Genomic DNA, 27,164 nt, shown 5'->3' on the forward strand with positions numbered 1-27,164 from the left:
GCAGGGACGTTTGAAGCCCTGCCATGGTTCCAGGAAACACCTTTTGTGTGGGAGCTGTTTTCCCACACTAATGGGAGAGTGAGGCCATGCCCCTGGAAACTGAACACCGGAAAACAAAAACTGCTCATACTATTCATGCCCTGACTACAGACACAAATACCACGTAAGCTTGATTTTTTATCACAGTTAAATAAAATAATAGCATGTAAGTATTTTAAAGAGATTCGGCAACTTGCTTGCCTGTGATTTAAACAGCAGCATGAAGTGGGAGAAGGAATCAGTTCCCAAGTGAGAGAAGGAAACAAGCCCCACGGAGGTTAAGTGATTTGAACAGGTCATGTAGCTGGCCAGTGGCCCTGGTCTTCTAACCCTCGGTCAAGAGCTCTTTTCAGGGCAGCTGTCTGGCACAGTGGTGCAGACACCACTTGGGATGCCTGCATTCCATATCAGAGTATCTGGGTTTGAGTCCTGGCGTGTCTTTCTATTCCAGCACTCCTGCTGCACAACCAGAGAGAGAATAGGTAATCTGGCCCAAGTGCTTGGGTCTCGGCCATCCACATGGGAGACCTGGATTGAGTTCCAGGATCCTGGCCACAGCGTGGGCCAGCCCCAGTTGCACGGGCATTTGGCAAGTGAATCAGTAGATGGGAGATTGGGAGATTCATTTTCTTCCTCTCCACCCCAACCCCTAGCCCTCTCTCTCCCTCTGTGTGTCTGCCTTTCAAATAAATGAAAAATAATTTTTAAAAAATAGAGCTCTTTCATTCTGCCCTGTTTCCTCCCTTCTTGTATCAGAAACAAGAAGAGCCACCAACTTCCTTGTGTGACCCCAGCCAGGGTTTCTCAACAGCAGCCTGAATGGATTTGGAGGCTGGAGAATTCTTTGTTGTAGGGAGCTGTGCTGTGCACTGTAGGATGTTTAGCAGTGCCTTTGGCCTCTACTCACTAGATGCCAATAGTACCCCTTTGCCTTAAGTGTTGATCACCAAAAATGTCCTTAGATGTTGCTAAGTATCTCTGGAGTTTGCAAGGAGCAAGCACATCTCAGTTGAAACTGCTGCCCTAAATGGTGCCCAGGAATGTTGTCCACATATTTGAGAAAGCCACACAATAAAGTTTGTTCTGAAAAGATAAAAACAAAATCAAAAGAGGAACTTGTGTGTACACCAATGAGTCTTGGACCCTGGAACTCATCTGTGAGAACCAGTCACACCGCACCAGTCACATGGCACCACACCAGTCACATGGCATGACCTCAAAGGTTCTCGGCACTCCCTCTGAACGTAACCTTTTATGTTCCCACTCCACCCCTTCAGGCTCAGCTAACTCGGTAAAATCTGAACCACTTTCCAAGAAGCTGTTTCTGAACAGCAGCATAGAATTAGGTTAATGCACTAAGAGGACATGGGACACAGTAATTAGGGTGCAGGCTCTGCACATGCAGTAGTGTGGGTGAGCCTACTGTGTGCAGTAGCATTGATGAGTCTCACATGGTAAGAGGAGCCAGGCACACAAGATCTCTGGGGATGGAAGTCAGAATAGCAATGAGGTCTTGGTGCTGTCTGGAGATAGGCTGGGGGGGGGGGGTGCTTGGGGAATGGAAGTGTTCTTTCTTTAATTTGTATTTATTTGAAAGGCAGAGTTAGAGAGACAGAAAGAGAATCTTCCATCTGTTGGTTCACTCCACAAATGGCCACATTGTAGGGACTGGGCCAAACTGATGCCAGGAACCAGAGCTTCTTCCAGGTCTCCCACATGAGTAGCAGAGCCCCAAGTACTTAGGCCATTTTGCACTGCTTTCCTAGGCACATTAGCAGGGAACTAGATCTGAAGTAGAGAAGCCGGGTCTCAAACAGGCACTCATATGGAATGCAAGCATCACAGGCAGTGGTTTTACTGGCTACGCCACAACGCAGACAGCAGAAGTGTTCTGTCTTGATCTTGGTAGTGGCTACACTGGTTGCAAAATATGGAGAAACTCTCATAGTTACACATTTAGGATTTGTGTGCCCTCCTGTGTGTGAACTACACTTCACATAAATAAATAAGCTTCATCACCTTGAGAGGGAGAGAGAATAAATATGTTGACTCTGGGACCAAAGTGCCTGGGTTTGAGTCGCAGCCCCAGTATGCTGCTCAGAGCACTGGGGAGAAGTTAATGAACAGTGCAGGGCATCCAGGAAGTGAACAATAAGCATGGGTGTCATTATAATGAAAGGAACCACCCTTGTAAGGAGCCAGGCAAACCAAAGGGTTAAAAGAGAAGTTTCTGAACCCTCTAAGTCCCCCTCTGGCACACCCACTGCTGCTGCTCAGCCCAGCCCCAGCTCTGTGGGTGCCCCCACCCCAACAGCAGGACAGGCACATCCACCATTATTCTCTGTCTCTCTTAGTTCCTCCCCGTTCTCTCTGGAGGCTAGCCTAGGAGCTGCCTCTATTTGCAGAGCTCTTCATCAATAGACGGAATATTTACGGAATACGGTAGCTTTGAATAAACAGTTCATTTCGCTGGAGGCTGGGGTATTGTACTGTGTCTCCTCCTGAGTTATTCTTGGCATAAGCAGCCCTTGCTCTTAGCATGCATTTCTTTACATTTTAAGGCCCAGCCTACCAAGAACGCTGTAAACAGAGCAGATGGGATGTTTTTCTCTACCTTTCCCCCAGCCTTTTCTCCTTGGATTTACCACAGCATCTCCACTGCTATTTGCTCCTTGCTATCTTTTGTTCTCTTTGGAAGCTGGCTGAATAAGAAGGAAACAAACACACACTAACAATTAGATGGCACGTCAGGAAACCTGGATTTGAGATCCAGGAGCCACTTGCCTGACTGACTGACTGACATGTGTTTTAACATTTCTGCGCCTCAGTTTGGTTGGGGTCTGTTTTTTTTAATCTGTTCAATTAATGACTTGTCTTGATTTGTGGGTTTTGAACATATGTCAGCCATGAAATCCTTCTTATGAACAGAATCTCAAGCAGAAAATGTTAAAACCTACATGCAGTATTGTCTGGGTTGAAACAGAAGTGGGCACTCGGGAGGCTGCCCTCTCATTTTCTCCATTCTCTTCGCCTCTCCCACAGCAGCCCCCAAAGTACCCCCACAGGATCCTTGCACTTGGGATCCTAGAAGCACCATCTGTAAACCACTAAAAATAACTTCCCAGCCAGCTAAAACACTGCCCCCTTTCTATTTATTCCATGCATTTTAATCACCAGGCCCTTAAGAAAATCCACAAAGGTGAGCACTTAGCCTAGCAGTTAAGGTGACTGTGTCCCATGTTAAAATACCTGGGTTTGATTCCCAGCTCCATCTTCCTGCTAATGTGGAAGACAGCAGGTGATGGCTCAATTGACTGAGCCCCTGCCATCCATGTGGGAGATCTGGATTGGGTTCCTTGCTCCCCACTTCACCCCACCCTGGCCACTGCAGGCATCTGAGAAGTGAACCACCAGATGGGAGCCCTCTCACTCTCTCTTTGTCTCTTTCTCTCTCTGTCCCTCTGCCTCGCAAATAAATTTTGAAAAAGAAGGAACCGCCATAAGGAAATCCTATGTGACATATATGACAGCACCTGAAAAAGTTCATGAAAAATGGAATTAACAGACAAGTTTGTTTGGTAAAAAAAAAAAAATTTGAAATTCACATATATGTCTTCAAAAAGTCTGTGGAAATGCATATTATGAAAAATATATGCATGGATGTCAAAAAAATTTTTGCACCAAAATAGCCCTATCTTTTCCTTCTATTTTCCACACATGTTTTGAAATAGCCCCATATCTGTGTGGAAAAACTAGAAGGCACTCTTCCATACACACACATTCCTTCCACAATGCCATTCACCAGGTTCTGACACAAGCCCAGCAGACACCTCCACCATGCTCTTGGACCTCCAGAGCTGTGAGATAAATAAGTTTCCTTTTTATAGATTTTTTTAAAAAACAAGAAGGAAATATACAAGAAAGTGAAGAGAGCTGACCCCTGGGTGACAGAAATACAGCAATGGTAACCACTGTGTGTGATGTTATGTGTTTTTCATGTTCTTGCATCATCACCAATAACGAACATCTTTCAAAGGACCCAGGGCTGTGTTCTACACAGAAGGCTTGCCTTCATTGGCACAGAGAGGGCTTGCCTTTAGGATAATAACACAGAGAATGGAGCAAGATTACAACTGTACAGCATACAAGTGTGATGGAAACCTATCCACAAATAGGATTTCCTCCACTGTATCCCATGGAATATCAGTCCCAGAAATGTTGGCCAATAACGGAATGCAGGCAGTGGGGAGGGGGTGGGCAGGACCAGTGACGGTGTTTAAGAACCACTGTGTCTCCTGTACCCCTGCTAGAGCGTAAATGTGCTGCAGCTGCCTAGGGTTCTCTCTAGCCAGCGAGAAGCTTGATTAATGTTGCTGAGTACAACATCTCCCAAATTTATTTGGCCACAAAATCCCTTTCCCCCATAATTCCTATTAATATCCAAAAAAGTCTGGGGTTAAAAAGACTTCAGAAAGGCAATTTTTAAAAACTGAATTGCAAGGCTAGAAAGAAACGGGGAATTACAGAAGAGAGGGATGGAAACTGAGTTGGAGTCAGGAGGGCTTTGAGAATGGGACAAAACCAGGACCACCCATGATGGCAAAGAACACCTGGAATTTTCTTCCTGGCTGTAAGTGCCTTTCTTTCCAGCTCATTCCTTCAGAGTAGTCAGAGGCAAGGATGGCTGCTGTTAGTACTCTAACAGCTCCTGACCATGGGAAGGGGACTAGTGGTGTCAGAAGTGAATAGTGGGGTTGGCACTGTGGCTTAGCAGGTAAAACTGCCGCCTACAATGTGGGCTTCCCAAACAGGCGCCAGTTCAAGTCCCAGCAGCTTCACTTCCTACCTGGCTCCCTGCTCTTGTGCCTGGGAAAAGTAGAAGGTGGCCCAAGTCCTTGGGCCCCTGCATCCACATGGGAGACCTGGAAGAAGCTCCTGGCTCCTGGCTTCAGCCCTGGCCATTATAGCCATTTGGGAAGTGAACCAGCAAATGGAAAATCTCTCTCTCTCTCTCTCTCGCTCTCTCGCTCTCTCGCTCTTGCTCTCGTTCTCACTCTAGCTGTGTGTGTGTGTGTGCACGTGCACGCGTAACTCTGCCTTAAAGAAAAAAAGTGAAACAGTGCAGGCTTCTACCTTAAGTCTCCCATTCCCCCAGCACTGTCTCATTGTGACCGTCTTTCCCTAGGAAGAGCAGAAAAATCAAAGTGTTCTGTTAATTCAACAAATAGCCCGCTTCTCTGCAGGCCTGTGGCAGGTACTAGGGCCACATGGGTGTGTCAGACACATACAGCTGAGAGCCTGGTTGTGAAGTCAGCAAGTAAACCAATAGCTCCCAACCCTGGAGGTCTGCACGGGGGACTGGGGAGCACAGAGATGGGCCCCACCTCTGGTCCCTCAGGGTGGAAGGGCGAGGTACAGGAGCAGGAGAGCAGGGCCAAGCAGAGGGACTTAACTGCAGGAGCAGAGGCACTTAGGCAGGATAGCAGGGGCTACCAGGGACAGCAGGAGGGGAGCAAGTAGAAGGCAGAGTGGGGGATGAGTCAGTGGCGTGAGCAGGCATCTATATGGAGGAAGAGGGATATGCTTGCAGAATGAGGAAGTCAGAGAGAGCTGGCAGGGGTAGGAGGTGAAAAGACAAGTTCAATGCGCAACAAGGTAAGCAGGTTATGTAAGTCCAGGCAAGGATGACAAGGCTGATGGTGATGATGACAAAGATGAATGTGAACTTGCTCCTTTCCCTCTTTCTCTCCTGGCTGTGGGAGTTTGGGGGGAGGGGGTGCAGGAAGGGAGACAAAGTACAATGATCAGACGAGTTGCCGTAGAAAACACCTGTGCAGGTAGAGTTGGTGGCAGCTTCTCCATTCATCCTCACCCCACCCCCACCCCATTCATTCTTCTGCTAGGCTCTGTACCACCATAGCCCTAGAACTTTGACTCTCCTCCCTCCCCATGACTCGCTTATTAAGCCTGACCCTCCAGTCCTGCCCCCAGCCGCTGCCTCAGCTCCCCTCAGCTTCTAGGCAGCCTGGAATGGGCCACCTCCCTGCACACAGGGGCCCAGTGACACAACATGGAAAACAACGGCATGCTGAAAACACATCTCTTCCCACACATTATCTTTGGGGTAGATGCTGAATTCTGGTAACGTGCTTCCCGGGGTGTCCTGAAATCTGGACCCACAGCAGTTAGTTGCAGCCTCACTGTAGGCCAAGGCCCTGGGCTCACTTCCAGCCCTGGACTGGCTCCTGCTGCCTCTTCTAAGTTCTGGTGGGCAGCACTCAATGGGCCCAGGTGCAGCCCCCACTCAATGGGCCCAGATGCAGCCCCCAGCACTGCAGGCTGTAAGCCCTGGTGACGGCAGCCTTGGGCTCCTGCTTACCTGCTTCTATTCTGGTTCCCTCTTGCTGTCTCCTGCCCCCTCTGTCTCGTGGAACACCACCTCTTTCTCCCAGGATCTTAGGCACTTCCACAGCCAGCCCCATCTTAACTGATCTCACGTGTCCCTGTCCCCTTGTAGTACCCATTCCATTGCCATCTATGTCTGTGATAGGCATCTGCGAAATACTTGTTTTAATTTTTTTTTTTTTTATAGACAGACAGACATAGCTCCCATCTATCGATTCACTCTCCAAATGTCTGCAACAGCCAGGGCTGGGCCATGTCTACAGCCAGGAGCCAGGAACACAAATCCAGGTCCCCCACATGGTGGCTGGAACCCAATTACTTGCCGCCACCAGCACTGCCTCTCAGGATCTACCTCGACAGGAAGCTAGACTCAGAAGCCAGAGCCAGGAGTCAAGCCCAGGTTTCAGTGTGGGAGGCAAGCACCTTAGCTGCCAGGCTAAATGCCTGCTGCAAGATGCCTGTTTTGAAGTCTTCTCAATTTCCTGCAGAGCCAGTTTCTTCCAAAGAGCCTGGCACATCTTCGCTGCCGGTGTGAACTGTGAGTTCCCAGAGACGCCAATGGCACTTTCTAACATTCGTCACTTCTGACACTTTTAAAATATCCTCACTCCCAAGCACTCCATGAGCACCAACCCAGATGGACTGGGAGCTGGGGAAGCGTCAGCCTCTCAGAGACCTCAGAAAATCCTAGGGCTGAAGGCAAGTGTCTAACAAAGAGCCTGCTTCCCTCCTGCTCCCTTTACCCCTTCCAAAGCTGAGCCAACAGAGTGGGCATCCCAGGTTCCAGCTCAGCCCTCTCTCCAAGCCAGCCTCCTTCCACTGAATTCTCTGCCCTGTGGCTGCCATGGTTTGGAGCACCTTGCCATCTGCCAGATTCAGTTATGCCAGAGAAGATGCCTGGGCAGGCAGTTCCCTGCAGGGCCACCTTTCCTCTCTCAGGTCAGTCTCAGAACGAGAATGACCCCCTGACCTATTCAACAGCCAAAGTCAAGGGCCAAGGTGGATGAAGGTGTAGCAAAATGAGTGACAGTCACCTAGCGAAGCTGAGAAGACAGATGAGGCTGAGTAGAACATTTGACCCTACAGTCAGGCTGTGAGAGGTCAGATCCCAGGGTCCTCTGTAGCAAATGAAGCAGGATCAAGGGGTAAATGGGTAAAACCCAAACAAATGAATCTCATGGGAAGTGCAAGATGAAAACCACAATGTGAGACCTTGGGGACCAGTTCTAGTCCTAACTGCTCCACTTCCAATTCAGCTCCCTTAAATACCCCCTGGGAAAGCAGCAGAAGATGGCCCAAGGGCTTGTTCCCCTGCACCCATGTGGGAGACCGGAAGAATCTCCTGGCTCCTGGCTTCTGCCTGGCCCAGCCCTGGCCACTGCAGTCATTTGAGAGTAAACTAGCAGATGGAAGGTGTCTCTCTCTCTCTCTCTCTCTTTCCTCCCTCCCTCCATCCCTCCCTCTCCCTCTCTCTCTCCCTCTCCCTCTCTCTTTCCCTCTCCCTCTCCCTCTCTCTGTATCTCTTTCAGATAAATACAATAAATACTTAAAATATGATAATAATAAGGCAAATACTTACATGACTTATAAATAAAAAGAACACAAAACAGAATGGATTTACCAACTCTTACTGTGTGTCCTCCCCCTGCCCCCACCAAGAGTAACCTTTTTTTTTTTTAGTTTAATCTGTATCTTTCCACATTTTCTTTATGTAGATAAAAGCAATATGAACTTATTTGCTTATACCCCACAACTTCTACAAAGGCAACTACACTCCAGGTACCATTGTGTCTCTTGTTTGTGCCATTTAGCAGTGTTCTTTCCAAATCAGAACAGAGCGTTCTCTCAGTGGAGCTGGAAGTATTCCACGGAGGGACGTGTCCCAGTTCAGATATCTGCTCTCTAGATGGACGCTTGGGATGTGTCCAGTAGTTTACAGTTACAGATGATACCACAATGAATGACCTTGGACTCATTTCATGTGTGTGCAGATATAGATCCACAGGGTAACTTCCCAGGAAGGGAGTGCAGAGCAGAGAGTAAGTGCATCTATAACAGTCATGGCTCTTGTCAAATCTCTCTCCAGTAGTTGTATGATTTTGCAATCCTGCCCACCTTCCTATCAAGGTGTGTGGTCAAATTTGTTCATGTTTATTAATCCAGCAGATGAGACCTGTGTCTTGAGATTGTTTTAATTTGTAGTTTTCATCTTAGGAGTGAGGTTAAGGATCTTTTCATGTGACTGGGCTGTTTGTATTCCCTTTTCTGTGCAATGTCTGTTCATGTCCTTGACCCATTTTTCTAGTTTGCTGGTCTTGTTCCACTTGATTTCTACAAATTCTTTAGCTATCAGGGAGATTAGCCCTTTATGCTAGAAGTTGCAATTATTCTTTTCTCACGTTATTATTCATCTTTTGATTTTTGGTTTTGGTGTTTTTTTATTTACTTAGCAGCAAATGCAGAAGGGTTTTGTTTGCTTTAATGCAATCTAAACTTAACAGTCTTATAGCTTCTGAATTTTGAGTCACAGAGATCGTTCCTCAAAAGGTTACAAAGGCATATATCCATAATTTTCCCAGGTATTTTATGGTTTCCACTGTTTCATTCACAAATTTGATCCATTTGGGATTTACTCTGGTGTAGGATATGAGGTATGGATTCAACTTATATCTTTCTCTCTTTTCCTAAGTCTCCCAATATTTTTTTCAGTCCATCATTTCCTCACCTCAGTAATTGGAGATTCTCCTTTATCAAATACTAAATTCAAATATTAGGGTACTTCAAAAATTCAAGGAAATGGAATTAAAAGATAAACTTATTTTGATGCAAAAAAAAATTTGAAATGCAAGCATCTGAAGGGTCTTCAGAAAGTTCACAAAGGGACTGGCCTTGTGGCATAGTGGGTAGAACCACCTCCTGCAATACCAGCATCCTCTATGGGCACCAGTTCCTGTCTCAGCTGCTCCACTTCACATCCAACTCCCTATTAATGACCTGGGAAAAGTAGCAGAAAGATGCCCAAGTGTTTAGGCCCCTGCCATACATGTGGGAGACTGAAATGAAGCCCCTGCTCTTGGGTTTGCCAAAACCCAGCACTGGCTGTTGCGGCCATCTGCTGAGTGAACCAGTGGATGGACAATCTCTTTCTCTCTGTCTGTCTGTCTGTCTCTCTCTCTCTCTCTCTCTAACTCTTTCAAAATAAATATTTTTTTAAAAAGTTCACAGAAAAGTACACTGTGAAAAAACTTTGCATGGATTTCAATTTTTTTGCACCAAAAAAAAAAGCCTATTTCCATTTTCCATCAATTTTTGCAGTACCCTTATATATGTATTTTTGGTGTTCTGGGTTTCTGTTTGCTTCTTTGGCGTGCAATCCATGCCCAGTGTGCAGTTTGGATTACTGAATCTTGGTGATGTTTCCATACCAAACAGGGTACATCTTCTCCATAGTCCTTGAAAGAAAGTGAAATGATGTATTGAATGGCAAGCTCTGGACTAGACCTGTCATCAAGCTTCATCCTGTTCTCACAACAGCCTGTGAGATGGACCTTTGTATTCCCAACTTAGGAGATGGAAATTGAGGCTCCCACACATTAAATGAGCTTCTAAGGTCACACAGATAATAAGCACTAAACAATCAATGCAGATCTCTGGCTCTAAATCCAGCACTTTTCCACTATCATGCCCTGCCATTGCTCCCCTAAGTGACCTGGAATGTGCTTGAAGCACATGTCCGTGGTTCAGAGGGGACAGGCAGCTGTCAGCCGGGCCTCCAGGCACAGGCAGTGAGGGGAGGGCACTGGACCAAAAGACTATCTTAGGGGATGTGATGCACATGCCAGAAAAACTTTACAGCTTCAGAACCCAGACATATGGAAAAAGAGGTAGGGAAATGGAATTCTGATCCAGGTTTGATATTCTGGCCAACTGTGGCCCTTGGGCCCTCACTGAACCCCTCTTTACTTCTTCATTGGAAAATGAAACCATAAGGGAGGGGACCAGCCATGCTGCAGACCTCATGATCAGGCAGGTCTCCAAGGAGACAAAAGGCACCAGGCGTCTTGGGAAAGCTGCAGGCCCAGGGTGCAGCCTGCAGCTCTGACTCAAGCTCTGTGGCCACACATGGGCTCATCCCCTCCCACATTTCATTGTCTGAGCTCTCATTTGTACCAGGCTTGGCTAGAATCCCCAAGATGATCTGAAGAGCTGGTAGCACTACCCACCAATGGGGTTCTTCTGCCTGCCTTCCCACCAGCCACCCTTTGGGTGGGTAGCTGCTCTCCTACTCTCCAAACACCTCAACACTTACCAAACTGCATCAGCAGTGTCTCATTACTTGCCTCCACCAGAAGACCATGAACTTATTAAAAGCATAGTCTGGGGGCCGGCACTGTGGCTCACTTGGTTAATCCTCTGCCAGCGGCGCCAACATCCCATATGGGCACCGGGTTCTAGTTCTGGCTGCTCCTCTTCCAGTCCAGCTCTCTGTTGTGACCCAGGAAGGCAGTGAAGAATGGCCCAAGTGCTTGGGCACCTGCACCCGCATGGGAGACCAGGAGGAAGCACTTGGCTCCTGGCTTCGGATCGGCACAGCGCGCCAGCCGTAGCAGCCATTTGGGGGGTGAACCAACGGAAGGAAGACCTTTCTCTGTCTCTCTCTCACTGTCTAACTCTGCTTGTCAAATAAAAAAAAAAAAAAGCAAAAGCATAGTCTGTCTTAGCCACTGTTTTTTCACCATGTCAAGTACAGTCCCTGCTATATAGCAGGTGCTCAATAAACATTCGGCAGATGAATGAAAGAAGAAAAAAAATGAATGGTATCTGGTGGGCCCTCAACCTCTGACAGCAGACCCCATAACCAGGGCATACGGCCCTATCCAAGAAAGCCCTAGGAAAGTTCAGGGGCTAGGTTAGGCCCATTTTCTCATCAGGTGGTCCCCAGACCACTGAGCACATCCCATATGCCTCAGCTCAGACTCCCTACCCATAGTTTACTTTTGCCTTAAAGAGTAACCTTGGGGCTGGTTGGCCAAGTTAATGCTTAAAGCGTTTCCCTTGCTGCAAATGTTTATCTGTACAAAGCATGATCAGGCCAGACCCCAGCTCAGCAGAGGGAAGCCCCTCTCCCCTGCAGAACTGAGCCAGGAAGTTCCAGGTCACCTGCTCTGCTTCCCACTCTTCACTGTGCCTGATGAGCTCTGGCTTCAAAAATAATTCTTGGTGGTAACTTTCACTGACTGAGATAGGAAGGCCTTAGAACGTGCATCTGTCAGAACCAGAGGGGCCTTGGAAGCAACTCTTGGTGTTCCAGAGGCAGAAACAGGCCCAGGTGGTTTTGGAGAAAACTCAGGACTAGACTCCTGATCCAACTGACTCAAGAGCTGAGTCTTCAGAGATGGTGGTCCAAGCCCCTCACTGTCCAGATGAGAAAATAAGGGCCTAGAAAGTGAAATGACTTGCTCAAGGTCAGTGGGATGAGTTTAGGAACAACTAGGAGCACATGGACGTCTCCCGACGCACAATCCCACACATCCCACCAGTGGCTGCCTAGGAGTGAAGGAGCTTTGAAAGTCTCGAGCCACATTACCTGTCAAAGAACTGGCTCAGTCGCTTCCCTCTTGGGAAACACCTTCATGTGAGGCTTCAGCTTCCTCACTCTCTCCTATGTGGCCACACACACAATCCAACACAGTCACACTTTTCTACCATGACACAATGCTAACAGGACTAAGTTCAATAGTGCATGGTCAGTGAGCCTTCTGCAAGGTTCTGATGGTCTATCTCAGTGGGTAACTTAATCTCCCAAATTGAAAAGGAGCCACCTTCAGCTCCAAATGGTATTGGGTTGTGCTTAGCACACAGACTTAAGGACTGGGTTTCCTGGGTTCAAACCCTGGCTCTGCCCCGATCCCATTCCTCAGCCCCAGGCATCGAACCCCTCTAAGGGTCAGTGAAGTGTCAGCAGCTTCCTCTATAAAAAGACAATGAAATGAGCAGCTACCATCCAGCATTGTGAGGATCAAATGGGATGTCCATGCAAGGTGTCCATGCCTGGCACCTGCTAAGTGATCCAAAATTGTTAGCTACTGGGAAGTAATGGAGTGAGAAGTTGGAGTACCTCTGAGTCGAACTGGCTGGCCTTGAGGCCCAGCTCAACTACTTCCTGTGTGCCCTTGATCAAACTTCTCTGAGATCCAGTTTCCTTTTGGGCTAAGCACCTGTCTCATAAGGGAGTGGTGAGGACTGGATAAAAAAAAGTGTGCGACTGACTAGCAAAAAGTAAGTAAAAGCCAGACCATGAGCACTTTCACTTGAATGGAGCCCTGATTCAGTCATTCTACCCACACTCCAGCACCCCATCCTCAACTTTAATGAGGCTTCTTAGTGTCTGCATGGCGTTCTCTGGGTTGAGTGTGTGTGTGGCTTATACCCTGTGGGGCACTTATCTGTAAGATGACTTCAAGTGCTATGCCAGAAAAATGATCATCATTTAACCAAGTAATCCCACACCAGATAATTCATCCTAGTGGAAATCATTCTCTGAAAGGAGAAGTTCTACCTATGAAGTTCACTGCCGCTTTGTTTATAAAGGTGAAATATTGGAAGCATACTGCCTATCCCATGGTAGGGAAATAGACAGATAAATCACCACACAATGCCTCAGTGGAATATTACTCAGCCTTTAAAAGTGATGAGCATGAACCCCACAGGAACACAGAGAGGTGTTTATTATGTCATGTGAAAGCAAAAAAACAGTTAGAGCCACACTGTTATGTGAAAAATATATTTGCTTCTGGAAGACGGAATACAAATACAGAAAAATAAAGTCAGTCCATGAGGATGATGACACAGTGAGTGTATTTTTTAAAACTGTGTTCTCTACTATTACTCTGTTTTATGCAACACCTAAGTTTCTGAAAGAATATGAAGGAAATCCTGATGCTTACCCAAAAAACAACTGGATCAGTGCTTCTAGGCTGCTCCTGCAGAAAGAAGAGGGTGCTGCCACCAACCTCACAGGTTGGCCCACACCTCAAACACCAGCCCACCATGCCCAGTGTCTGAAGTGACTGTGTGGCTGGCACCACAGGTTTCGTAGCCGTCAGACCTGATGGAAAGTGGCTGGTACAGAAGCATCTTTGCACAAAGTCAGGGTGCAAGAACTTTGACTAAAGCTGTACAGAATTCTCTGCTAGTACAGTGGGATGGGGCCTCAAAGCCACAGTTAAGTTGACAAACAAAATAAAGAAATGTGCTGCTTACTGCTCTATGTCAGTTCTGTAAGTTAAGATCTCATTCAGTGGTGAACTTGTCTTCTAACTGGTACTCTCTCTCCAAAACAATTAAACTGATTTTCAGCCTTTGCCAACTTTTGTCCTGTAAATACTTCTACAACTACTACCAACATTGAGTTACTAAATGTAGATATTTAGGAAAAGATGTGCACCCAGCGCACCATTGAGAGTCACACAATATAAGGGTTTTGTGTAGAAAGCTCTCAAAAGTCTCTCCTAGCACTAAAATTCTAGGATGTGAGTCTGGGTTAGTTAATAATGGTCAAAGTCATTTACTTTATCAAGTGTGGTCAGCTAATTTTATTGAAATCTGATTAGTGGAAATTCAAATACTCCTGCCCTGAAGAACACACTTCCCACAAATAATCCAACCCCTTATCTATCAATGAATAACAGTCCAGGCTGAATCTATCCTTTCCTTTGAATAAATGGCCTTATGACCAAGAGCAGATCAGGTATTGTCCTTAAGGGTCACTGAGAAGAAATCCATAAATCTTATCTTCAAGTTGTTTTGAAACAATATATTTTAACCTATAACTCATGATAGTCTGCAAGATAGGTGCTCCTGTTACTTATTTTATAGTTTAGACACAGAGCAGTTAAGTAACTAGCCCAATATCACCAATAAGTAGCAAAGCTGGGATTCCAGTCAGGCAGTCTGGACCCAGAGCTCAGGTTCCTACCCTCTCCACAGCACCACGTCCTGCTGTGTGGAACAAGCCAAGCAGAGGGTATATGGGTCTATCTTGGCCTCTTCCTTCCATGGGGCTAGATTGCAAAGGAGTTAGCCATCTTCTCTTCTTTCCTTACTTGAGGGCAAGTCACCAGATTCATCTTCTGGCAGCATGCTCTGTCCTTTTACAGGCACAAACACTGCCAAGACTAAAGCAGTACCTGTCCCCACCTGCCAAGATACCTAGTTTACTCGTCTTCAACAGGTGGGTGGCTCTGGGCAGAGGCAGGATCCTCTGTGCTCCTAGACCCTCTGACCGTGAGACCACCTGACAATGACCCAAATGCCATAATTAGGGCTAATGTCCTCCTCCCGACCCCCAGCCCTCCTCCTGTTCCTTGTAAGCCTGGAGTGGTAGTTGTGTAGGTCACATCTGACACAGGGGGATGGGGAATAAGGTTAAATGAAGTTCAAGGAGCTACACCATCAATATACATCCAAGAGAGGCCAGCTGACATGCTCCAAACCATGCATCAAATGAATAGCAAAATCAGAATAAGAGGTTCTCCTGACATTCAGGCCACTGTCTTTCTATACCTTGCTGCTACTTGGGGACCCTTTCTTCACTGTGTAAAGTTCAGAGGGCTTCCACTCTGCACCTTCTAATGGCTGGTACCTCTAAGTAGGGCCCCTGATCATCAAACAGGAAACAGTCTTGATCCACAGAAGACGTGCCTAGGGTATCCTGGGGAAAATATCCCATAGCAATTGGGGTGACTAAAGTAAAAAACTGAAAGTCCCACAACACCTACCACTCAAACACCTGGCAGAACTTTTGTCAGGTAGGTTTTTTTGCCCCTCGCCACCAGCAGTAACTTGGGAAAATTGTTGGCAAGTGAAAGAGCTGTGCTGCTATTATCCAACCACAGGCCACAGGAAAACTTGACAGGAGCTGAACAATCACAGCTCCTTCATCTGCTCTTGGAATGAGAGGTCTTGGCTTAAAGTCAGGTTGCAAAGTAATGTTTTGTTTGGCAAATGAAATCAATTGTGTTCCCATTCAAAATTTTTATTTGGATGAATAATGACTAATTCCTGACTTTGAGCTTCATTGGACCTTATTCCTCATCCCCATCTCAGTCATGAACTACACAGTTGCCAACTGAGGCTTACTAGGAACAGAAGGAAGGATAGGGTAGAGAGCCCTAGACCTAATTATGGAGTTCGGATGCACAAGACTACTGAATATTGAGCTTCTTTGCTTTATGCTGGCAAAGTCTGCTTGTCCTAGTAACACTGATTCTCTCCAGGAGACTGGGAACACAGATTGGCAGTTTGGAGGTTTGATCGACATCATTTATTGATAAGAAAAGAAAAATAAAGTTATTTGAAAGGCACAGAGGAGAACTAAAAGCTGATTCTAACAATGCTGGGTGTCGCAACAATACATGGTTGCCAAGTTCCTCTCATCGCTAACCCTCTCTGAATGGATGACTTGGTTTCCCAAGGATAGCCCCTCCATCCCAGGCACCCCTGTCCATCTCTGGCCTAAAGGAACCTGGGAGGGCCTTCCAGACATGCCCAGACTCCCCAAGAAGCTGCTTAATCCCTGACTCGATCTTTGAGTTCCAAGTCAGTGCTGAAACCATCACTGGCAATTGACTCCAACACCAGAGGACTCAGGCAGCTTTGTCCTTCAGACATGAAAACTGGGAGCAACCAGGCCCAGCCCAGACCTGTCACAAGTAACGGACACAGAAAGGCAGCTGTGCCATCCACAGTCCTGTCCTGGAGAAACCATGCTATTACTTGACTGCATGTCATTCTCCCCACAGTAAGTTCAAATGAACATCTATGTTATCATGATCATCATCAAAATATAGAATACTTCAATCCCTCCCAAAAATGTCCTTTTGCCCTTTCCTGGTCAATCTCTACTCATCATCTAACCCCAGTAGACTACTGATCCGCTCTTGGCCATTTTAGTTTTGCCTTTTCCAGAATGTCATATAAACTGAATCACATAGTTGTAACCTTTTAAGATGGCTTCCTTCACTCAGTGCAATGTATTTTAGATTCATCCTTGTTGTTTCTGGTATCAGGAATCTGTACTGTTTTTATTGCTGAGTAATATCCCACTTAGTGGTCATGGCACAGCTTGTCTATTCATTTACCAGTTGATCGATATCTGAGTTATCTCCAGTTTGGAGCAATTATAAACAAAGCTGCTGTAAATGTCTGCATCTTTGTGTGGACATATGTTTGAATTTCCCTTGGGTAAACTCCCAGGCTAGAATGGCTGGTTCCTATCGCTAAGTGCACATTTGCCTTTATAAGAAATATTCTGGGAGCCGGTGCCGTGGCTCACTTGGTTAATCCTCCACCTGCGGCGCCAGCATCTCATATGGGCACCGGGTTCTAGTCCCAGTTGTTCCCCTTCCAGTCCAGCTCTCTGCTGTGGCCCAGAAAGGCAGTGAAGGATGGCCCAATTGCTTGGGTGCCTGTACTCACATGGGAGACCAGGAAAAGCTCCTGACTCCTGGCTTCAGATCAGTGTAGCTTTGGCCATAGCAGCCATTTGGGGGGTGAACCAACGGAAGGAAGACCTTTCTCTCTGTCTCTCTCTCACTAGCTCTGTCAAATAAAAATTTTTTTAAAAAACAAATATTCTATTTTTTAAAGTGGCTGCAGCATTTTTCATTCCTACCAGCAATCTATGAAGAGTTATAGGTGCTCCACATCCTCACCAACACTTGGCTTTGTCAGTCTTTTTCATTTTAGCCATTCTCGAGAAGGACAAATAGTATGCCACTGTGCTTTAAATTTTTATTTCCCTCTTGCCTAATAAGGTAACACATCATTTCATGTGTTAATGTATCATGTGTGCATCTTCTCCTGATGATGTTATCATTGAGTTCTTTGTATTCTTTTTTTTTTTTGGACAGGTAGAGTGGAGAGTGAGAGAGACAGAGAGAAAGGTCTTCCTTTTTGCCGTTGGTTCACCCTCCAATGGCCGCTGCGGCCGGCACATTGTGCTGATCCGAAGCCAGGAGCCAGGTGCTTCTCCTGGTCTCCCAGGCGGGTGCAGGGCCCAAGCACTTGGGCCATCCCCCACTGCCTTCCCGGGCCATAGCAGAGAGCTGGCCTGGAAGAGGGGCAACCGGGATAGAATCCGGCGCCCCAACCAGGACTAGAACCTGGTGTGCCGGCGCCGCAAGGCGGAGGATTAGCCTGTTAAGCCACAGCGCCAGCCAAGTTCTTTGTATTCTTGAGTGCTATTTATATACTTTAATAAAATCCTTAGTCAGGTATATGCTTTCTGTTTATAGTCCCCTAGTCCAGCTTGGCTTTTTATGTAATAATGTGAGATCATTCAAAGAGCAGAAACATTTGTAACATTTTTTTTCTTTCATGATTTTTATGTTTGGTGCTTTAAAAAGAACTTGGCCCTCCCCAATGCCACAGATTTTCCCCTGTTTTCTTCTAGAAGTTCTATCATTCTTTATTTTAAATTTATGTCTGTGATCCATTTCAAGAGAATTTTCATCTCTCCAACAAATATTTTTCTGTCATAATACTGAGCATGTATAAAGCACATACTTCACCTGTTCCTATTACAGCATCCCACATATATATTAACTCATCATACACTCAGAACAATCCTGTGAGGAAGTGCCAAGGTTTGAATGTTCCCTGCAGAAGTCATATGGAAATCTTAATTGCTATTGCAAGGTTATTAAGAAGTAGGATCTCGCCGTGGCTCAACAGGCTAATCCTCCACCTAGTGGCGCCGGCACACCGGGTTCTAGTCCCGGTCGGGGTGCCAGATTCTGTCCCGGTTGCCCCTCTTCCAGGCCAGCTCTCTGCTATGGCCCGGGAGTGCAGTGGAGGATAGCCCAAGTCCTTGGGCCCTGCACCCCATGGGAGACCAGGAGAAGCACCTGGCTCCTGCCTTCGGATCAGCGTAGTGCGCTGGCCACGGCAGCCATTGGAGGGTGAACCAACGGCAAAAAGGAAGACCTTTCTCTCTGTCTCTCTCTCTCACTCTCCACTCTGCCTGTCAAAAAAAGAAAGAAGTGGGATCTTTAAGAGCCATGAGGGCTCTGCCCCTGTGAATGGATTAAAGCTGTTAGCATGGGAGTCAGTTCATTATCACAGAAGCAGAATCCTTGTAAAAGAATGTGGCTGGTCCATTCTTGTTGCTCCCACTTGCCTGTTCTCTGTTGCTTGCTCTCTCTTGCCGTCTCTCGCACCCTCTTTGCCTCTTCACTTTCTGCCACAGGATAACACAGCAAGAAGGCCCTCCCAGATACAACCACTCAATCTTGAGACTTTCAGCCTCCAGAACTACAAGGAAATAAATTCCTGCTCATTACAGCCACTCTGTGCTTCTCTGTCATAGTGGAGATGGAGAGTACTATTATTATCCATTGTACAGATGTTAAGAACATTGAGGTCCATAGAGGTTGAGTCACCCCAAGTTCACATAAGTGGTAACTGTTGGAGATGGGCCTCAAACCCAACAAGCATGGCTCCAAGTCTGAGTGTCTAACCCCTAAACTCTACAGCCCCTTGCTTTGCTAAGTAGTTCAATGTGAGCAAAACTTGATCCAAATCCTGCCCTAATGGAGCTTACTTCCTAATAGAGATTTCTGTAGTGAGCATTCTAATATAAAATTACAATGATGAGAACACCTAAGAAAGCAGATAATAAGGAGATATGACCAACTTAGAAAACTTGGACAAGTTTTCCCTGAGGAAATGAAGACAGAGTATAGGGTTTAGAAGGAAGAGTGATATTAATTAGACAAATAAAGGAAGACAACACACATGTCAGGGCAAAGGAGCATGCACAAAGGCCAAGGCAGGTAGCTACACTGCTGGGTTAGTTGTTGAAAATCTCCAGGAGGAGATTTTCAGCCACCACCTGAAGTGCTGGCATCCCATGTGAATGCCAGTTCGAGTCCCAGCATCCCATATGGGCACTAATTCAAGTCCCGGCTACTCTACTTCCAACCCAGCTGTTTGCTAGGGCCTGGGAAAGCAGTAGAAGATGGCCCTAGTCCTTGGGCCCCTGCACCCACATGGGAGACCCAGAAGAAGCTCCTGGCTCCTGGCTTCAGATCAGCACAGCTCCAGCTGTTGCAGCCAACTGAGGAGTGAACTAGTGGATGGAAGATCTCTCTCCTTCTCTGTGTAACTCTGACTTTCAAATAAATAAATAAATATTTTTAAAAAAGAAAGAAAGAAAAGAAAATCTCCAGGATAGTTTATCACCAATGGAGATCAATTTCTATCATCCTTTCTCTCTCTACTAATTCATTGACTTGCCCTTGAACTAGAGGGACCAATTCATCCTAGTTTACCTGGAACTTCCATATGTTAGCATGAAAGATCAGTATCCCAGGAAACCCCTTAGCTTGGGACAGATGGTGACAGTTGATCACCCTACATCAAATCTGGAGCCACTTCAGGGAAATAAAGCCCTATTGTCCATAAATGGTCCCAATACAAAAGGAAAGTGTTTCTGAATGACATACTCATTCATACCACATTTCTTGGGGAAAAAAAAAGTCATTCTGATTCTAGCCGGAGTTTCAGGGCAGCACTGCTTAAGAGAAAGATTTCCAAGAGGAGAAAGAAACCAATAAATTAACAAAACTTTCTAACAGAAAGCACAGCCTCTCGTTACTGCTGTTCCTGAAATCCCCAAGGCTATAGGATGGCTAGCAAAATCACACCAAATGGACTAATAGAATACATCAGGAAAATGGCTTCTTCCCATTCTTGACCCCATCTTATTTTATAGCAAAATGGTAAAAATATATGCATAAATAAGCAACAACAACAACAAATATAGGTAAAACGGGATTAAAAAGATGACAGTGGGGTCAGCGCTGTGGTGTGGCAGGTTAAAGCCCTGGCCTGCAGCACCAGCATCCCATATGGATGCCGGTTTGAGTCCCAGAGGCTCCTCTTCCAATCTAGCTCTCTGCTGTGGCCTGTGAAAGCAGTGGAAGATGGTCCAAGTCCTTGGCCCCTGCACCCATGTGGGAGACCCAGAAGGAGCTCCTGGCTCTTGGCTTTGGATCAGCACAGCTCCGGCCATTGTGGCCTTTTGGGGAGTGAACCAGTGAAAGGAAGACCTTTCTATCTCTCCCTCTCAATTGTCTGTAACTCTACCTCTCAAATAAATAAATAAAATATTAAAAAAAAAAAAAGACGACAGCAAAATAGCAGCTTCCAGAATTAACAAATTATCTTGGCAGCTCTAGAACCCACCACTGTTTTTTAAAAACAACTAGAGAATAAATCCACTCAAGACAAATTTAGGAAGTTTCTGCCAAGTTCAAAGCAATGTCTTAAGGACCAGAAAGTTAGCACAGCTGACAGAGTACCTCGTTCACTTCTTACATGACTGAGGTTCAAAATTATAGATGTCACAGGAGGTGGGAGGTATTATAAAGATTCACAACTCTATTGTCCAAACTGAGAAACGTAAGCAGAGGAATACTTTCAATGAGAGAGAGACAGGGCCAAGTCAGGACGAAATTCAAGGTGGCGAGGGGAGAAGTATCCTCCACCACGGCCTTGGGAAGAGTCTGCCCATCCTTACACACAGCTCAGCCACAGCCGGAGCTGAATCACTAAGGCCCAGCAGCAACTACGTTCTCCTACAAATGTTTCCAGGCTGATATAATCCAAGCAATTCTGAAGTCCACACTGCCCATCTTCCAACATCAGCCTGATGATGGCAGCCAGGGGCAGAACTGCAGCTACATTTATCTCATAGAATTGTTCCATCCTGAGCAGCCAACGTAGCCTAGGGAGTTTTCAGGGCCATTGTGAAATTCTGGTCCTAAAGAACCCCTGCCAGGCCTGGGAATATTTTCAGCACCAATCAAAAGCATTCACAAGTTAGCCAGTTAGCTAATGGACACAAAGATGTTTCACAAACAACTCCGTGATGGACAGAACACCTACCGCTCCTGGCTTACACACTCACATCATCGACCTCTGGCAACACCTGGTAAGCACTCCAAAAACACTGACCTGGGCAGACGCCTCTAATCCAGACTTCCTGGCCACATAGCCAAGGCTGACTCCACTCGGGGTCCCCTACTGAGGAATCCTTGGTGCTCTCCTGTGCTGGGTGGCCCAGCTCTGTTGCCTGCAGTCACCCACCTGATGGGTGTCCTTACTCAGAGAAAAATGAAATAATTTGTTCTTGGATGAAATATTAGGAGCCCTCAAACCTGGAGGCTCCCTTAGGAACAGAGAAATCACTTGCTGCAAGGAAGCGAATATTAGAAATGCAATGGCTAGGGCCAGCCTCTCTCTGATTAATTTTGAGGATAGTTGTGCTTGCCCAGAACTTGCTGTCTATCTGGGGTGACCCCAAGCCTCCCCAACCCATCCACTTCTTGTCTGGGTTCCAAGGGATGATTCCTTTGAAGGATGTGACTGCTTACCTATGTTCATATTCCCTTCTCAAAACCCCAGACCCTCATCACTGGTGCACCCTTATCACTCCCGAAGACATGAGAAACTGACAATTTCAGAAGACTGCTTGGAGCAGGTGCTGCTCTTATCTCATGCAATATGGGAGCAATTTCTTTGCTCATAACTGAATCATGTGTTTCCCTCACAGCTTATCAGAGAGTGGCTGAGAGGTTTAAATGAGTCAATATAAATAAGATTGTTACAAAGGGGCTGGGCACAAAGAAAGCATTCAATAAATAATAGCTTAAAAAGGCCTGAAAACCAAGTTGGTTATATGTATTTGTATACAGAGATATGACTAGGGCCATACCTCAGGAACGGATGATTCTACTTCTAGGAATTTGTAATAAGAAAATCAACATAGATTCAGACAAAAACTTATGGATAAAAATGGTTACAATGGGACGGCTCATAATACGACCAAAAAAAAACCTGTAAACAACCAAAATTTCCAACAATAAAGGAACAAAGACATTATGTTATTTTTCAAAAGCATTTTGAAAATTTTGAAAAATTTTTGATTCTATAAGAAAACTATCATGATAGAAAAAGAGGGATATAAAATCATTCATAGAATATGATCTCAATTATAAATACTCCAAATATAAATTTATGGGACAAATATCTCCATAAGGAAATACTGGAAGGAAATACTCCAAATTGAGCATTTTTTCCTGGTAATAAGATTCCTTATTCATTCAGTATTTTCTAAACTGACTATGTGCAATGAGCATGTATTAACTCTACAAACAAAAATAAATTATAAAATAGTTAAGGGTCAATTGTAATATCACAATTAAATAAAAAAGATGAGATGCTGGACTGGGCCAGTGGCAGAGACAGGGAAGCATTCTGATGTGGTGGCTCAACAGCAAGAGAAGGCAAAAGCACCAAGCTTTCTAGCTGAAGCAACAGCAAGGATGAACAATGGTGTTACAAACCACAATAGGATATGTGGCAGGAAGGATGGGGTGGGCTAGGGACTCCTAAAAGACAGAGGTCAGGCCCTATCTGCCTCTAAAAAGTATCTGGCCAGTACCTGGGACACGATAGATACTTAGTGTTTCCTGAAGTGATGGATGAATGAATGAGCAAGCATATACCTATAAATGAGGGTAGGTCAAAAAGCTCATATGAAAATGAAACTACAAGGTTGGCATTGTAACGTAGTGGGTAAAGCGTCCGCCTGTAATGCCAGTATCCCATATGGGCACCAGTTTGAGTCCTGGCTGCTCTATTTCCAATCCAGTTCCCTGCTAATGCACCTGGAAAAGCAGCAGAGATTGACCCAAATGCTTGGGCCCCTGCACCCACATGGGAGACCCGGAAGAAGCTCCCGGCTTCAGCGTGGCCCAGCCCCAACCATTGTGGTTATTGGGGGAGTGAACCAGTGGATGGAAGATCTCTGTCTCTCCCTCTCTCTCTGTAACTCTGCCTTTCAAAGAAATAAATAAATCTCTATCTTAAAAAAAAAAAAGAAAGAAAATTACAAGCTAAGTTTATTTTGGTGCAAAAATTTTTTAAATCCATGCATACAAAGGAGAGTATTCAAAAAGTTCACAGGGAGCATACATTTAGCCTAGCAGTTAAGACACCTGTGTCCTATATCAGACTGTCAGGGTTCCATTTCACAGCTCCTGACTGTAGCTTTCCACCAATGCAGATGCTGGGAGGCAATGGTTGCCTGAATTTGAGTTCCTGTCACTCACATGGGAGACCTACATTACATCACTGGTGCCCAGCTCTGGCCCTGGTCTAGCCTTGGCCACTGCATGTGGGGAATGAACCAGTAGATGGAAGCTCTGTCTCTGTGTGTGTTTGTATGCCTAGTATGTGTCTGTCTCAAACAAAACATAGTAAGTGAATTTTTAAAAGTTCATAGAAGTGTATATAATGATAAAGCAATACATGAATTTCAATTTTGATGCACCAAAATAAAATTTATCTTTCAACTCCTTTCATCGCTCGTATGTGTGTTAAAGAGAGCCTCCAGGAAGGAGGAAGGAGGAAGGGGAGAGAGAGCCCCCAATCCTGTTGGTGCTGGCTTTTCCATCTGACAACTTGCCTGAAGAGCCTGGAAGCCCCAGGCCCCTGACTGGGCTTATTCTTGCACCTAAATCCAGGAGAGAACAGGTCCTGTGACAGCAATGGGGGAGGGTGTAAATTTCCACACAAAGAAGAAATTTTGCAGATCAAAAATGCAAGATGCTGGACGCTCTAATCAGGGCTTATTTTCCCAACACACCCTTATAGAGGTGCTAATTATGTGCCAGGCATTGTTCTGTGCTCAGTGCAAATATTCCTAAGAACCTCATGGGGTGGGTGCTATTTTTATTGCCATTTTATTTTCATACGATCCTCTCAGCATTCAGTGTAGCTACCTGGAAATGAAGAAAGGTGTAGTTCTTCAGTCACTAAGGAAAATTAGCTACCTTAGGTGCCAGGTGTAAATGGCAGACAGTTAGCCTTTGCTCTGAAACCCAGCCCTCAGAGAACACTGCGCTGCTCGCTCTGCATTTCCTGAGCACCTACACATGCCCCATGCTGCCCCTGCCCTCAGCGATCACACAACCTGATGGAGACCCATACCGGAACGACTAAATGACCGGGTGACAGACAAGTTTGTTAGAATCAGAGTCAAGCACAGTGCTGACAGCAAGAGGATGCCCTTATCTCTGGCTGGATAACCAGGCTTCCTAGAGGGCATGAGGTCTCAGTTCCACCTTATTGGGTAGGGTAGAGTTCATGGTGGAGCAGCAGGACAGAAGGGGTAGCCAAATGGCCATTTGGGGAGCCATTGGTAGCTAGGGAGTGCAGAGCAGGAGAAGGTAAGGGTGGTGGCTTGGCTGCAATACCAAGAACCTCACAGCCATCAAAGAGAGCAGTCATTGCTGTTCCAGAAGGACCCCTAGAGCAGCTGTGTGCGGGAAGGAGGCTGTTGGAAGAAACCTGGGAAGACGCTCTGACTGGAGTGGGCTGGGGTGGACATGCAGGTGACAGCCCAACTGCTGACACAGCCAGGAGAGCAGCACTTCCACACACAAGGCAGCCAGTGAGGGATACAAACTTGCAGGAGGAGAGGACAGACTTACATGGTCTACACACTTAGGAAAGCCCTGCTGCACAGTAGAAATTCTCTTCATTGTCTGAAAACAGTTCCTCAGATTCGTGCTCATATTGCCTTTTAATAAAATATGGTGCATTTCATTGTGTCACTGCAGTGAAGTCACTGCCCTTTGCTGCGCATTAATAACCTTTTGAATTATAACCTTTGGGCAGGAAAATGGGTTTCATTCATCTCCCCCTGCACTTTGTAGATTCATCATCTCTCAATCCTGCTGTCCCCTGAAACCAACAGCCCAAGACTTACTGTTAGAGACGTCTGAATGGTTTGGTGCTCAACAAGAGTGATCAAGGCCTTTAGTCACTGGGCTGGACCGACTACAAATGTCGGTGTGGCCTTGTGTCTGCCCCTCAGCCATGGGGGAGCTCCCCTCTACTGGAAGGGAGGGTCAGAGCTTGCTCCCCCAGCCCTCGGCCTGATCCCTAAACCCGGAGAAAGATGACACCCATCTCGAGGTGCCACCCCAGGGAAACTGGATGCCTCCTTTGAGCCAAGACCTACCCCTTTGGTGTGGCTTTTGGCCTTGGCAGCTGTTGGGCTGCCTTGTAGAGATGGATAACAACCCAATTCCTCTTTGAAGTGGCCATGGTCAGGGTGACACTCCCCACAAAGGCTGGACAGCAAAACAACATGGTAAAATCTAAACAGCAGTCTCCTCTTCCACCCTCCACCGTCTTGAAAGACTCAGAGGACACTCACCCACCCTTTTCTGCTGAAAACCTCTTGAGCAGTGGCCCATCACCTACAGCGTCAAGTCCAGACTCCTCAGTATACAGGGCCCTTAATGCAGGTGCCTGTTCAGCCATGTCTCCTACCTCCTAAGACATAAGCTTTCACACCTCTGCACCTGTCTACATGCTGTTCCCTCAGTTCAAACAGCCCCACTCCTAAGTGCAGGTGCACACACACAGCAGACAAACATACACACAAGCCTCCATCATCCTTTAAGGCCAAGATCAGCATCACTTTCCCTGAACAGCCCTCTGAGTGGAGTGCCCCCACCCTGACCAAGCAGAATCCAGCACCCCTCTGTGATCTCCCCAACCCACACCTTGCCCAGGCAAGGCCTGCATGACAGAATGTGTCTGCAAGTGGGCACAGATTGAATCACAGACATTACAACATGGCCACATCTAAGGAAGACGCTCTGTTCACTGTTTCCCCAGCACAGGAAGTCAGAAACACCTGGGTTCAAATACTGACTCTACCGCTTATCACAGTATGATTAAGGTAAGGGACCTACCCTCTCGCAGCCTCCAAAATCGCGTCTCCTACGATCCTCACACCCCAGCGTTGCTCCAGTGTCTCGCTTGCTGTCATGGGGATGGCAGGAGGGAGGGAAAGAGGACATGGTCTGCTTGGCCTCTGTGCTGTGTCCTCCCAGGTCACCCTGCATCGCCAGAACATTCCACCAGAAATGCTCCTCGGGTATCCCAAAGTCCCAGCTGATGCTGCCTTGGGGCACTCCAGGCCCGCAGAGGCAGAAGAGGGGCCAGGCTAAGCATCATTCCCAATCTTCTATTCCAGAGCCATTCGGGAGAAGATCTCGGGTTACTGCAACAAAGAAAACACTGCAGGAGACAGAAACCAAGTTCCTGCTCTTCAAAGACAAAGCCAATAAGGGCTGTCAGATTCGGCTCCATCACGCAGACACGCTTCAGGAGTGCGGCTTCAACTCGTCGCTGCCTCTGGTGATGATTGTCCACGGGTGGTCGGTAGGCAGTGCTGACTTGCCCTTTTCCTCTCTGCTTTCACCGTTTCTTTTTTCTTTCTTTTTTTTTTTTTTTCCTTTTCTTCTTCCTAGTGTACACAATCTTAATAAAAAGATAGGGAGCAGATGATAACAATGCCACGCATAATGTTTCTAAAGTACATTCGTGCATTCCAAGTGCCTCCCCACACATTATCTCAGTGGTTATCTCAAGTCCATGGGTATACAGTGCAGGGAAAATAATCATCGCCATGTTTCCGATAAAATGTGGCTCAACATAAAATGGGGCTCATTCGGCCCCATAGGGGACTGCAGTCCCAGCAGAAGGGAGGCACCTGCCTGAATCCGTGTGTTTCACAAGAGGAGGTAAGAAGCCAGAAGACATGGACTTCCCGTGAAATGCTGTATTAGGAG

The 27,164-nt window shown here is 46.4% G+C and overlaps 1 protein-coding gene across 2 annotated transcripts in view; it reads left to right on the forward strand.

Moving 5' to 3' along the window:
* The window catches only part of LIPC (lipase C, hepatic type), a 180,397-nt gene that overhangs the window by 123,142 nt on the left and 30,091 nt on the right, over positions 1 to 27,164 (forward strand). For both annotated transcript variants that reach the window (XM_062204785.1, XM_062204784.1), the window contains one exon: positions 26,567 to 26,754. In XM_062204785.1, the coding sequence (XP_062060769.1) occupies positions 26,567 to 26,754 (188 nt within the window). The remainder of the gene's footprint in view (positions 1 to 26,566; positions 26,755 to 27,164) is intronic.

The sequence above is a fragment of the Lepus europaeus genome, chromosome 11 (genome assembly GCF_033115175.1).
Source record: "Lepus europaeus isolate LE1 chromosome 11, mLepTim1.pri, whole genome shotgun sequence".
NCBI lineage: Eukaryota > Metazoa > Chordata > Mammalia > Lagomorpha > Leporidae > Lepus > Lepus europaeus.